This window comes from Eschscholzia californica, unplaced genomic scaffold, assembly GCF_041429995.1.
Source record: "Eschscholzia californica isolate CP2 unplaced genomic scaffold, dmEscCali1.0.p SCAF_6, whole genome shotgun sequence".
NCBI lineage: Eukaryota > Viridiplantae > Streptophyta > Magnoliopsida > Ranunculales > Papaveraceae > Eschscholzia > Eschscholzia californica.
Genome location: NW_028238483.1, coordinates 39,552,592 through 39,566,867, shown reverse-complemented (window position 1 = coordinate 39,566,867; position 14,276 = coordinate 39,552,592). Strand labels below are relative to the sequence as shown.

Sequence of the window (14,276 nt, the reverse complement as noted above, 5' to 3'; positions counted from 1 at the left end):
TAACTCAAACAGAATATCAAATATTTCTTTGTACTTCTGAAATTGCTCGAATCTGCTCTTAAATGAAGAAAGAGTCTGATCTAATATGTATATGAAATAATTAACTCTAAGTTCTTCTTCAGGTGACATTGATGGATCTTGACACGCATTCTCGTCAAATTGTTTCTTTCTTTGAACAATACGTTTTTCCCAAAATGTTGCTTCAACTCCCATTTTAACGACAATCTCTTTAGCTTCAACCATGCCTTCTACAAATCCCACTTCTCTATAATCTTCAAGATAACGAATAATTCATTCAATTTCACTAATGCAACATCAATATCTATATCTCCAGTTTGTAGTGTTTTACTAACAGAGTTTACCGCAAACAATAGAATATGCCAAATAACCGTGCTCAAAAGGAATTCAAAAATTTCAAAGTCTTGTTTTAATATATTTTCGGCATCATGGATTGCTTTTGAATCATCACTTGTCTCCACCAGTTCTTCTAAAGCTTCTCGTAGTTGTGAAGCTTGAAACCTAATTGCCTTTACACTTTCTACTCTACTTTCCCATAAGTCAAACAAACTATTGGACCTACCATTCATTTAAAGATCATCAAATTTGTGGCCCCTTTTTTACTTAACATTTGTTAAATGAGGCCCTTATAATTTTCTTAAAGAGTTGGCTTCTTATATATATCTTAAAGAAATTAATGTCTTGGTGGCCCCTAAAAACCGGTGGCCCGAAGCGACGCTTTGTTCGCTTTGGCCCAGGGCCACCCCTGATGATAAGAACTTCAATCTCGACCATGGAAAAATATAAATGTTATCAATCAATCTTAGTGGCTTCGTCGTTTCTATAGTCTAACGTCACGATGATTAAAATTTGGCCGAAGTTGTTTTGTTTCAACTTTCTTCTAATAACGTTAATTGAACTAATGTTGTTTAAGTAGTAACATAGCTCGGAAGAAAGATATCTAATGGGGCAGTCTAGATGAGGCCTGCTTGGAGATATGGAATTATTGATTGAGGTTGGAAAATAAAGTAAGATGTGGGAATAATGGTTGTTAGTTTTAAATTTGGATGAATTAAATATCAAACCCCATAACTCTTAACTCTAGGATCTAAATTTAAATATTGATTGAGTTTGGAGATTTAGTAAATATTTAATTTGTGAGATTTCATAACTCTTAACTCTAGGATCTTAATTTAAATATTATTGAAATTGGACAAATGAGACAACTATTAGAGAAATGGTTACTTTATTGTACTTTTTCCTAAATTCATTGGTACGTGGGATACCATCTTACCTATCAAATGGTATCTATAATGAGGGGAAATATTTAAAAAGTATTTTAGAAGGACAAACAACTAATCAAACAAAATAAAACAAACAAATACAAGTTGTTCTTAAAACAATAATTAATTAATATACTATAGTCTATAAACATAACCTTTTTTTAGTTAATACACTGATCGTATTTCCCAGTGATGACTCGTTACATAACCAATGATTGAGATCGGTCTGGTTTGATTCAAATAAATTTTTATTCTCTTTTTTATTTTCTTTATTTTAAATTAACAATTGATTTTAGGGCGTGATACTTTTGATTGACCATAGTGCATTATATTATTTAATGATAACTATATTAATAAAATCAAACAAAAAATATAATCTAATTAAGGACAATTATTATAATAAAATCAAACAAGACCTCATTAATTATGGTTAAGTAGACACCATTACAAACTTATTTACACAAATCAGATTGACTTTGTCTCTTTGAGGACGGAAGGGGTTGATATTGAATTCAAGCACTCTCCTTTTCTTTTTCATTATTTAAATTCAATCATTATTTTCTTAGAATATTGTTTATTCAGAGACAGTTACTCCATTGACAACTTGGTGTTTGAAAATGCCATATTTTTTTTTCTTTCCTTGTAATTTTTTCAAACCCGTCACTATTTCAGTATGGGAGATCTGCACATATTCTTCTCCTTTCTCCAATTTTGCCCATCAAGATTCATACACCCAAATTATTTGTACCCATAAATGCTGATTGCTCGAGCCTGGATGATTAATGCAGACTTTGACTTTTTATTCGAGTTATTTATGATGAGACCAGTAGATCCATACTAATGAAAATAAAATCCAAATCAAGCTGGAACAGGAGAAGATATCACCGAATAAACTAACTATAGATACAACGTACAGTAGAAAAAACAGTATTTTTGTGGTTTTTATAATGAATAAAATACTTCAACTTTTTCCGATGCAAATAGATTATTTGATTTATTTGGTATATTATATATTGAAATTCAAAAAAAGGTAACGATAGTGATACAATACTGCAATCACGGTTAACACGATAAATGAACTCACAACAGCTGAGGCACCACGAAAAAAACAGCACACAGCAAAAAACGAACAAAATGATAAATCGAGCCTCAGAAAAAAAACAACACTACGAAACCCATTAGCTAATGGCTATATCTCGGTGTCACAAAACCTGATAAGCAATTCAGAAACCATTCTACGAGCAAAAGGGACGTAGCTCAAACCATACCTGAAAACAGATTGAGAAAAACGATTAAAATATTAGCAATTCAGGATACCTAATGTTTCTACTGAACCAAAAACTTTTGAACTATTATGGTTCGACAAGTTCTTGAGTTGGTTTTAAGTAGAGAAAGCCGGTCCAAAATAATAAGAAGCATAAAAACCAATTAACCTCACGAAACTATTCTTGGAGTCTGATAAATTTCATCTACAGAAATGGAAGAGGTATAGATATAAGGATAGCCACTAGTGTTAAGATCTTGCTCAATAAACATACTTACCATATTAGAGCACAAATCTCAATTATGATAGCCACTAGTGTCAAGATCTTACTGTGAAGCTGCAAAAGAAAAACAAAACAAAATCTATGTTTAACTATGTGCTGTAAAAGTAAGAACAAACATAATATGTGCTATAACACATTTAGGCTAGCAGGAAACATTTGCACAGTAAGCATTTTGGTCGGAAAGGCCCAAGGCTGAGCCTAGCCAAGTGACTCAGGTATCACCCGATTGAAAACTCAGTCCGTTATATATAATATAGAAATAGAAATATATATGTATAAACATATACAGATAAATGTATGTGCATCATACAAAAAATTTGAAGAAAGAAAAATGAAGCAAAACTGCAAAAGAAGGGGAAGGATCACTATGGTGGGCCTTGCAAGCTCTTTTGGTTTTTCCCACCCCCAAGCCCAAACCCGCTCATGAGTCACTCGCGAGTCCAACTCCTTAGATTTATAGACACCAGAATTCCTAACTTCAACATTATAACATAACAGGGGAAACTAAACATCGTTCAGACCAAAGTGTATGAATGTTTACCCACATATATGGGAGAGAATAAACACCAATCTGACCGTGTGATACCAAGCTGAACCCTCCTTTGACTATATCGCATATTCGCACCCCACAGTTACTGGGATATATATTAAAAGGCATGCTCAAGTTTCCTTGCTAGACATTAGCCTCGCATTCTTTCCATTATCAAAGAGAAAACTGAAATTATAAAGCAAGTAGATGCTGACTTACCAAAAGAGCGAATATAAGAGCAAGAACAACACTTCCGACGTAAATTGATGTTGCATAAGCACGGACAGGATCAAACATCATTCTTAGTTGTTGTTCGGGCCCAATAAGGAAGGCTGTGCTGCCACATTTAAATTCAAAGGTGATTCTTATACTCTAAAATCTAGCATCAAGGTCATAACTTCATAGGACAAAACGAAACGAAAAAGAATCAAGTCTTTGATGATAACAGAGAAATATATCGGTTACAGAATTACAGACATATGTAAGAGAGGAAGTAGACAAGTTCATACGAGTTAGTATCATATAGACTTTATCATTTATCTGCCAACCCAAACTTGTTAAAGCTGGTAAGTTATTGTGCCTAACAAGATGTGAAAGATTTCTAACAAGTGTCAGTAATGTCATTGTAGCACTGAACTTTTGCTTGTGATATTAGCTTATTTCAATATATTCATTCAAATTTTCAAATAAATATAAGTACGCGAACTAAAATACTATTGCACCGATCCTACAAATGATTACTAATAAATTTAAGTACTTTTTCTCTTAATTCTTTGTAACTTGTGTAAAAAGAATCGATCTTCCACATTGTACTACTCAAACATTAGCGGAATGCTTGAAAAGCTTACCTTCCGATTGCCAGTACATTCCCAAAGGTGAATATGACAGCAAACTTGACGGGTTTCGCAAAAACAATCAACGACTGAAGAGTAATATAAATTAGTAATCGATGTCATACAACTAGGCCAATTAATTATAATACATATGAAAAGTAGTGTATCTGTAAGACTTATAATCAATAGTCAAACATATGTCTATTGCGTAGAAAAGAGTTCTTTTACCATGTATTTTCTGGATGTAACTATAAGACAGTCTATATTAGGTTAGTACCATTGGAAGAGAGATAGATGACAAATCGTCAACAAATCTAGGAAGAAAAATATATGAAGCCATTAATGAATAGGTTCACTCTTAACAAGACTATACGCAAACTATATGATATGAACATGCCTTTTCAGGTTTTTGAACATGTGGGATAATTGGACACTCAAATGCTTCTTTCGATCACACAGAGTGGCAGGCTCTTAAGTGGGTATAATTTGATAATTTAGATGTACATTTGTATCAGACAATTGTTCAATGGCATGTTTAGGGTTGTATCTTATGGCCTGTCTAGGGTTGCTTCATGGCGGTGATGCCCTTATTCCATCCTTCTAATGTATCTAGGCTATATCATGTAATCATGTTTCACAGAATTTAGGCCAGAAAATTTGTAATCTAACCCTAACTAAAAAGAGTAAATAACCTTTAAATTGAAGTCCTTAGATATTTCAGTAATGAGTTATCAATAAAATGAAACAATCAAAATGCACAAAAAGAAGAACCCTAAAAGAGTTTGATATTGGGTAGAGTGTATCATACCAGAAGCATGAAAACTAAACCAGCAGCCAAAGATGCACCAAACCCATAAATTCTCTGACCAAATTAAACAAAACCCATGATTTAATTTGAGAAAAGAATAAGTAAGAGAAGAAAAATGAATGTCAGAGAAGCATCAATATCAGCCATACCTGTAATGGAGATAGTGAACAGAGCCCACCCGATTCATCATCTAATAAACTTTCTTGTCTTTCTTCATCTTCACCTGAAAATCTCCACATTTTATTCTCTGGATTTTTCCGATTTCTCACTAGCCAAGATCGATCAAGACTTTTTTGTTAGAAGCATTAAAATTTCAGATGGTAGGGAAGGAGAAGACCAGTGCATCAATACTCCAACATATATTATTATTATTATTATTACTTCTTTTCTTTTTTTGAGAAATATAGTCTGATTTACTTTAGTGGTTACAAGCATTGACACAACATTAAGATGGGAGAGTATCAAAACTGATTAATTCAAAAAATAATGAAAGAGGTCTAAAGTCAAGTCGGATAATATGAAATAGACGTAAAGCCCGACAATAGGAAAGAGGTTAAAGGCCCACAAATTTATTACAATATTTAATTTATATATTGCCTAAATTACATGAGATAAATCTTGATGGCAAACTGCTTCCATCGAGATGACTAATGACTAAACTTAGGCGGTTATTGTATTTATCACATCTTCATGATGTATCAATGTCTTGTAACGACTAACCTAGATCGTAGTCGATTTCACAAAAAAAAAACGGAAATTACTGTAGGCCCCCGAATTGGAGCTTTGGTGGTATTGGTTCGACTAAAGTTTTGGGTTATATTAACTGTTCAACAACATCTAGCCGAGCCAACGACCAACAACTACTGCGTCACTTAGTAGTGCATCTACTCGAAAAACTTAGAAGTCACAAGTATGATTTAGAATTTATGTAGATTACATCGTTTGTTGTCTTTTGTTAAGATTTATAAATAAAGTAAAGGTAGAAACAAACTTTCATACCCCTCACTCTATCTGCTAAAGTTACACTGCCCAGACTTATCTCAACGAGTTGAGATGACACATTTAAAACCCTATTCGATGGTTAAAATTAAATCTCATAAATTTTTCTATGACGGTTGAGATTACACATTTGATAAAATTGTTTGTGCCCTTACGGACCCGATCATACACTCATATTGATATACAACTGAAATAAGCGTCTAAGGCGTCGCAAAAACAACATGAAGTATTGTGATCTGATTTAAGATACGGAAGTATTCCAAAAATCAGAATATTTACAATGTAAAACTATAACGATTAACTTAGGAATTAAAATATTTCACCAACACGATGTGATAAGTAAGATACTTTATTTACGTCCAAAGTCTATAGAAATCTTAGATTTGCTCTTTTATGTGATCGAATTTGAAACCTCCCTATTGCGGATCAGATGCATTGCCAAGGGGAGAACTTGTTGTTGGCAACATCCACCAAACTTGTGAAATTAGGATTAGATGCACCGTGAGCACACACAGGCCACGGCGATATATTGTCTATCATCTTTAACTTTTTGAGGGAAAATCAATTTCTTCGGTGTCTTGGCGGTGAAAAAGATTTTCCCTTCGAAACCCCAATATTGTCTGTCATTCAGTAAATCTCAAATTTTCGTTTCGCATTTTCCAGCTTCCATCTAGTAGAGAGAGGGAGGAAGAGAGATAATAGTAGAGAGCTCTAGATCAATCTGACTGAGTAGAGGCTACCATGTCGTCGACTCTACTGGAAGTAACTAGGGCTTCGCATGAAGAAGTGGAAAGACTCGAGAGGCTTATAGTGAAGGATCTCCAGAAAGAAGCAGCTTCCAGCCGTGAACGCCTCTTTCAGAGTCACCGTGTTCGTAACATGATTGACTCCATCACCACCACTACCGGAAAACTTGTAAGTTCCCCCGTCTCTCTCTCTCTCGCTGAAATCTGTTTTTTGTTGTATTTGATTGGAATTAGGGTTTTATAAGGGTTTTGATTAGCTGCTTGTTGTTCATTTCTTTTTATTTGTTTCTTTTGTAGATTGAAATATATGAAGACAAAGATAGTGCAAGGAAAGATGAGATTGCTGCATTAGGAGGCCAAACTGCAACCGGAACTAATGTGTTTAGTGCATTCTATGATAGATTGAAGGAGGTAATGTTTCTTGCTTTTTTCCTTGTTTTTCGTACGAAACTTTATCGATTAGTTGAAAGTCTAGGAGATTTGTAGAACTATATGTTCTGGCTGATTATGAAACAAGTTGAAGATCAAACTGTCCTTGAACTTGTTTTATTTGCGATTTAGAATTAGCTGATTTTGTGTACTTTCTGATTTGCCTAATCTGAACAAAGTATGAAGTTTATCATTATTATTATATGATAGTCAATAGCGGAGGAAACTTTATCAATTCAAAGCAGATTCCTAATAGTTGTATATGTTAATGGACCATAATTACCAGTCCGGATACTCTCCTTCCACTCTCGTACCGCTTACCGATTCCCCGTACCCATTTTGGGTGGGTTCCCACAATCCAGTATTTCAAATCTATCGTACTAAAAAATTTAGTCCTAATTAATCCAAAGTTCTTTTTAAAAATAAATAAACTGCACTAGTTGGGTAGTTAACTACAAGAAATTTGTTGTTAACTCGTTAGATTTTAAGTTTTTCGGAGATAGGATGTCTGACAATAGGTGTATGTATGTATTATAAAGGCATCATATAGAGTATATATTGCAAATAGTCCATAACTTAGCACAATTTTAAATAGTGTCTCGAAGAATTATACCCCTAGCGTACCCGATAGCCACAAGGAACCGTATCGGGTACCGGGACGATCCGCGTACCAGGTAACACTGAATGGAACCTGAGTTCAATATTTATCAGCTTAACAAAACCACTAGCGTCTTATCATATAGCCAATTACCAAAACATTAAATAACAGTTTGGATCAAGGCAGAATTAGATAAAGAGAAGTAGATAATTGTAAAAAGAAGCAAAAGAATTCACCAAGCAGAATGTGAAGAGTCCTTCAAAGAAAATGAAGACGGAAGGAGAATCTGAGAGGAGAAAGATGGAAATTCGGCAAAAAAAAAGGATAATTTAAAAACGGTTCAATATCTGTAAGACTTTAACAACGAAGAGAAATAATTAAGAAATAAAAGATTAAGGAAGTATATAAGGATAAAGATAAGGAAAGGAGGTAGCAAACCTGTGACGGAGATAAACCAAGAAGTAGTGTGAAGGAGACGAAGAGTCTGACAAGACGTAGTATCCAAATCCTCGGGGGTTTCAAAGTGATCCTTTTTCTCCTCCTTGGTATCAACTCTTAGAAGAGGCAATCAGGTTGTTATGGTCAGCGACTCAACCCTCATCTTTAGTCTTTAAGTAAAATTAGTAACCAAATAAGCTGAAATACTATTAGGGCCGAGAGCTAGTAATCACACATGCATATACTCATACACTCCCATATGGAGCCTAAGCTACATTGAAACTTTTACAGGAAGGTAGAAGTTAACTTTTCGAATCGCTAGCTTATGAGTTGTCAAAAGAGTGAGTTTGATGATGTAACATAGAAATACCCCTCTGTAGTTTGCTGTTCCAGCCTGTATCCTAAAGCAATGGATAAGAAGTTATCCGTCTTCCTTTGGAACAACAAAGAAGATTCAAAGAGAATCATTGGGTTGCTTGGCATTTGATTTGTCAGGAAATAAAGGCAGGCTGCTTAGGGGATCAAAAACATGAGAATTATGAACGATGCATTGCTATCCAAATCGATATGGAGGTTTGCTAAGGAGATAACACTGCTCTGGAGGAAAATAATAGAGGAAAAATATGGAGAGGAAAAAGGAGGATGGGTGCACAAAGCCATTAGAGACCCATATGGTTGCGGTGCTTGGAGAGGGATTCAGAACAGGCACCCAACCTTCAAGTCCATCAATAGATGGAAACTAGGAGATGGAAATATAATTAGCTTCTGGCAAGACATCTGGTGCCTGAACACCACTTTGAGGGACAGATTTCCGGCAATATTTTATCTCTCTGTCAAGAAGGATGCGTACGTATTTGACATGTTCTACCGCAGAAACGATTTGTGGGAGATCATTGTAAGGAGAAATTTGATCGATTGGGAGATTCTATCTCAACTTATCTTGATTTCGTATCTAATTGGGTGGCTTTATGATGTAACATGCAGCTTAGAGTTAGATAGTGCCCTTGTCCTTGATTTTCTGTTATTCGATTTTCTTCTATCTTCGTACACATCTCCTTTTCTTATAATATTAATTCAAAGTTTCAAAAAAAATGTTGATATTCAGGTAACGACTTAGTTATTATATAGTTACTCTTCAATTTTCTTAATGGTTTCTGTATATTCTGTCCAGATCCGTGAGTACCATAGACGGCACCCGAATGCTATGGTTGTTGATGTAACTGAGGAGCACGAAGAGTTACTCAAAGAAGAACCACGTGTAGAGTTCAGTGGCGAGGTATTTTCCTAATTTCTCTTTTGTATGAAATTCTGGTTCTTGAATCATGGATCTGGTTTGGCTTGCAATTTCAAACAGTGCATGTGAAATCCTTTGATTGCGGATTGAATCTACATGAATACATCCATGTCTTTCTTGTTCCACTAGCTAGGACCAAATTTTCACATGTCCTTTTCGTTATTACAACATTTTCTTTATACTAGGCTAAACTGCGAAAATACTGGATAGGGTCCTAGTATTTTCATACCAAAGCTTTGTATTAAGTCCATCTGCTTTCCTTAATTTAAGAACAGTTGAAAAAATCGTTTTTGGAAGAGTTTTTGTATACAAATATTCGTTATCTTATCTAAATTCATCTTATTCATCTTTTGCTGAATTATGTCCCATAACCTTTTACTAAAAAACGACTCACTACTGCCTATTCAACAAGCTATACATTTGATTTTCATATGACCAATTGTACTTATTGATTTTGTTCTCTCTTCAGGAAGGTTACGGTCGGTACCTGGACTTACATGAATTGTATCATGAATATGTCAATGCTAAATTCGGGGAGCCCATCGAGTATTCTACTTATCTGGACTTGTTCTCGCAAACACAAAAGATCCCTCGTAACCTAAAGCTAACTAGGTAAGCATAACTAGTTAATTACAAACTTCATCCTGTTATTGGCGAGAATTTAATTTTGAGTTTGAAAATGTTTTATTACTGGTTGTACTTGTCCCACCACATTAATCACCTAATTATCATTTTTAGACCTGATATGTGTTTCCTATGTTACGGCAGACAATATAGGGAATATCTGGAGCATCTGCTGGAGTACCTGATTTATTTCTTTCAGAGGACACAACCCTTACAGGACCTTGATAGAATTTTTGGGAAGGTACATTCTTAAGGCCATTCCTTTTTTTCTCTTTAATTTGCTTCTTCAGTTTGTTACTGGTTTTGAACAGAATCATTGATAAAGTGATTATAAATTGAAGAGCTTTTGGAAACAGATATTATTATAAATTGAAGAGCGTTTGTTACTGATTTAATTGCTTCTTCAGTCTTTTTAAATCTCAATGATTTGAAATAAAAGGAACATATTGTACCATTAATGCATTGAGTGAGTTTGAGTCAAACTCTATGTGACTGTAGCGATCTCATTTCATAGAGTGGAAACGATCACCAGATTATGTCAAATTTGCTTGGTCTCTCCATTTTGGCTAGCTACATTTGAGGTACCTCAAGATTGAATATTTGAATTATACAAATTATAATGCACTTGTGGAACATGAAAAGGATGTCATGCTTGAGATTGACTGGTGCAAGTATAATGCATTTCCTACGTGGAAAGGATCCCATTCTATGAAACTATGGAAGTACATAAAGCAAACAAAACTGAGGATGGAATAAAAACGGATAGGGATCAACTTTACTAGCTAAGCTTACTCCTGTCTTATGGGCACTATCTTATGTTTTAAAGGAACTGTGGCCTTTTTTTTTTGTAATAATTCTTATTTTGAAGTTCATCGACTAGCTCGGGTCTATGTTAAAAATGTTAAATCTATTCTCAAAAATCTCTGTGAGACTGTTTTATGTTAGGTTGAAACTGATTTTGAAGATCTGTGGGAAGATGGCAAGGTACAAGGATGGGAAAGCAAGGGTGTAGAAAATGCACAAATGCCAGCTCATGAATCTGCAATAGACCTTGACTATTATGGTTCAGTGCAAGAGTTAATTGAGGTGGGACCAGAAAAACTGAAGGAGGTAGGAGTCTTTCAACCACATGCACTAACTTATGCTTCCCTCATCCCTATGTGCAACTATGTGTGCTCATCTTTTAAGACGTCTGGATAGATAGCTCCTAGATTTCATTCATCAATTATTGTCAACACGATTCTATTTGCTCATGTCAAGTTGTGCTCTTTAAGGTACCTTATTTTGGGAACCTACATGGTGCGAGGAAAGCCAAACTTATAAACAGTTCTCTTATTGTAGATTCGTTTTGTATCTGACTAGGTTAAGCTACTTAAGCATGAAAGGGGCAATGAAATTAGGCCTTTTGAGATACTTCATCCTGGAACCTTCTGACTTCTCTCAATTTGCAGGCTTTGGCAGCTCTTGGACTAAAAACAGGCGGGACTGTTCAGCAGCGTGCAGAGAGGCTTTTCCTCACAAAGGTAACCTATCTAGCTATTTGCTCATAATAAAGTGAAAAGGAAAAGATCAAAAAAGGAAAAGAGAACTTATCCAGATAATTGTTCAAAAAGATTAGCGAGTTAGAGGTGGGGAAAGATGTGCTCTCATCATAATGATTTTGATTGTTTACAAGGCTAAAAACTTCTATTTTACTCACTAAAATTACGTCTATCTAGCTTCAAACTAGAATTCATATTGACATCTACATTTGTTCGTAGATATGCTCTAAGCAATTCTTTGTCTTCTATGCAGCACACACCAATTGACCAATTAGACAAGAAACATTTTGCAAAAGGCTCACGAGCTGTAGAGCAAAATGGTGCTGCTGCAGTATTACAACAAGCTGATTGGAAAGAAATTGCCTTGAAGGAGGCGAAGATGAAACGACTATGTGAAATGCTAAATGAGGTTTGCTCACTCTATCTATTGTGTAAATTTTCTCCTCAGTTAGGCAAATACTTGTCTGACTGCAAAAATACACACAAACATCTGCTTGCGCTGATGAATCATGTTCTGTTCTTTTGTGAGCATCTGCAGACGATCTCACAAACCAGAGAAAATGTTGAAAAGAAACAAGCTTTGACTTATGAGGAAATGGAAGCAGAGCGTGAAGAGGTGATTTAACTTTTCCTGCTAAGTGCTTTAATGGGTGTTCTATTCTTCGGATACGTTGCACCACATGTTACACCTTATGTTACACATGAAATGTTAATAGAGATCTTATCATTTATCCTAAAAGAACTTTACCTTTCTGCTTGTTTCCGCTCCTTATCGGAGCATGTAAGTTACCCATGAAACTAAATTCTTATCAATGGTTATATTCTTCGGTATGATTAAACAATGGTTCCACACCACGAAAGGGTTAGATTTCCCGGGGTGCAAAAATGACATTTTAATAGGCTTATAAATTTAATCAGTTATTTCATTTTGGTGAATAACATGTTTACCTGTGGTATTGAGCAGGAAGAAGTACAGGCTGACACAGAAAGTGACGATGATGAGCAGCAGATTTATAATCCTCTTAAATTACCAATGGGTTGGGATGGCAAGCCTATTCCCTACTGGTTGTATAAGCTACATGGTCTTGGCCAGGTATCATTTATTGGTTGTAGAAATCCCTGTATTACACGTGCCGACTGCTGACTGGTGGTTTCACTTCTTATGTGCACCGGTTTATGCATATATAACTTCTTATTTTCGCCCTTAGACCTCTTGTAAGTCTGGCTTGTTATTTCTTCCCAGGAATTCAAGTGTGAGATATGTGGCAACCACAGTTACTGGGGCCGCAGGGCTTTTGAGCGGCACTTCAAAGAGTGGCGCCATCAACATGGAATGCGTTGCCTTGGTATCCCTAACACCAAGAACTTCAATGAGATCACATCGATTCAGGTTTGACTCTAGCAAGTTGTTGTATATATATTATAACGAATCTATGTAATGGTCGATGAGACTAACCTCCTATATACGGGGGTGTACTTTATTTTCAGCTGTTCTTGTACAGTAGTTTGAATGCTCATAGTCCTAGATCCATTTTATCCATCCAGTAGTTTGAATGCTGATAGGCCCCACCCAGGTTCAACCACGCCCGTTAACTGAGCCAGACTTAGCTAAGTTCTGGGCGTGGTTGGACCTCAGTTAACGGGCCATCACAATTCACAACCCTCGAATTGCTCCATGTTTTGATATAATAATATGACACCAACAATCAGTATCACTTGATCCACAAATACTATAATGTAGGGGATCATCTGAATACTTTGCCTGTTTAGCTATACAGATAAACAGGTGATGGACCATTAGTTGGCATGTAGGCCTGGACGTAAAAGAAAAGTTAGTCGCAATAAATAAACTTGATCATCTCTATGTGTCATTTTCGAAAATAGCACATGAAACTTTAAAACGCTCGGTGTAAGTGTGTAACACCTAACAAGATATCACCATTTTTGATTGGCCAGGAAGCGAAAGTGCTGTGGGAAAGGATCCAAGCACGGCAAGGGGTGAACAAATGGCGACCAGAGCTTGAAGAAGAGTACGAAGATAGGGAAGGAAACATCTATAACAAAAAGACGTACACCGATCTCCAACGACAAGGACTTATATAAACTAACTGGTGGGGTTATAGTTCCCCATTTCTTCTCTTCATCCTACTCCCTTTCATATTTTATTTTGAATGCTTCAAGTACCAAAAATTACACTTTCTTGTTTTCGAGCGCCAGGAACTCCCTTTGTTGAAGTGAACTTACTTTTTTGGTTCATTTTTAAGTCAAGTGCCGGCTCACTGATGAAGACAAGCTTTGTGCCAGATGGATAAGTCTATTTTCTGTAATTTTGTATTCGAGAAAGATGAAGATGAAAGAGTAGGAAAGAAGTCTGAGATTTTGTAGTAGGCATCAATCTGAGTTTCAAAGTACTATATACATAACTTTGTACTGTATGGATTTAATACACTTGTGAGTAATCATTGAGCTTCAGGCAATTACTTATTTTGTGCTTGCGAAAAACGTTGGTTATTTCTTATTCATTATAGCTTATTAGTTTTCAGACCAGTTTTCGATATAATTTGGAACAACCAAACCTATGTTTTACCCTTCGGCTCAGTGGTTAAAGCC

The 14,276-nt window shown here is 35.5% G+C and overlaps 2 protein-coding genes across 2 annotated transcripts; one reads left to right on the top strand and one right to left on the bottom strand.

Annotated features, from left to right (window-relative positions):
• Positions 1-2,246: 2,246 nt before the first annotated feature.
• Positions 2,247-5,475, bottom strand: LOC147534717 (Got1/Sft2-like vescicle transport protein family). Its single transcript, XM_086650352.1, has 6 exons — positions 5,147-5,475; positions 4,998-5,051; positions 4,205-4,278; positions 3,576-3,693; positions 2,823-2,881; positions 2,247-2,548 (listed from the first exon to the last, which is right to left on the bottom strand). The coding sequence occupies exons 1-6, from the start codon at positions 5,234-5,236 to the stop codon at positions 2,470-2,472; spliced, it is 474 nt and encodes a 157-aa protein (XP_086506478.1). The 5' UTR covers positions 5,237-5,475; the 3' UTR covers positions 2,247-2,469.
• Positions 5,476-6,414: 939 nt separating this feature from the next.
• Positions 6,415-14,168, top strand: ATO (splicing factor-like protein). The gene is made up of 13 exons (XM_086650351.1): positions 6,415-6,911; positions 7,040-7,153; positions 9,379-9,483; positions 9,971-10,113; positions 10,270-10,366; positions 11,071-11,235; positions 11,577-11,648; positions 11,920-12,075; positions 12,205-12,282; positions 12,631-12,759; positions 12,910-13,056; positions 13,623-13,777; positions 13,884-14,168. The coding sequence occupies exons 1-12, from the start codon at positions 6,738-6,740 to the stop codon at positions 13,767-13,769; spliced, it is 1,527 nt and encodes a 508-aa protein (XP_086506477.1). The 5' UTR covers positions 6,415-6,737; the 3' UTR covers positions 13,770-13,777; positions 13,884-14,168.
• The last annotated feature ends 108 nt before the right edge of the window (positions 14,169-14,276 follow it).

Bases quoted from the DNA above. Each gene is read 5' to 3' on its own strand.
- LOC147534717 (XM_086650352.1), bottom strand. From the start codon at position 5,236: ATGTGGAGATTTTCAGGTGAAGATGAAGAAAGACAAGAAAGTTTATTA. The intron at 3,694-4,204 runs GTAAGCTTTTCA...TAAATGTGGCAG, and splicing joins AATGTACTGGCAATCGGAAG to CACAGCCTTCCTTATTGGGC. The intron at 2,549-2,822 runs GTAAGTATGTTT...ATCTGTTTTCAG, and splicing joins GAGATTTGTGCTCTAATATG to GTATGGTTTGAGCTACGTCC.
- ATO (XM_086650351.1), top strand. From the start codon at position 6,738: ATGTCGTCGACTCTACTGGAAGTAACTAGGGCTTCGCATGAAGAAGTG. The intron at 11,649-11,919 runs GTAACCTATCTA...TCTTCTATGCAG, and splicing joins AGAGGCTTTTCCTCACAAAG to CACACACCAATTGACCAATT. The intron at 12,283-12,630 runs GTGATTTAACTT...GGTATTGAGCAG, and splicing joins TGGAAGCAGAGCGTGAAGAG to GAAGAAGTACAGGCTGACAC.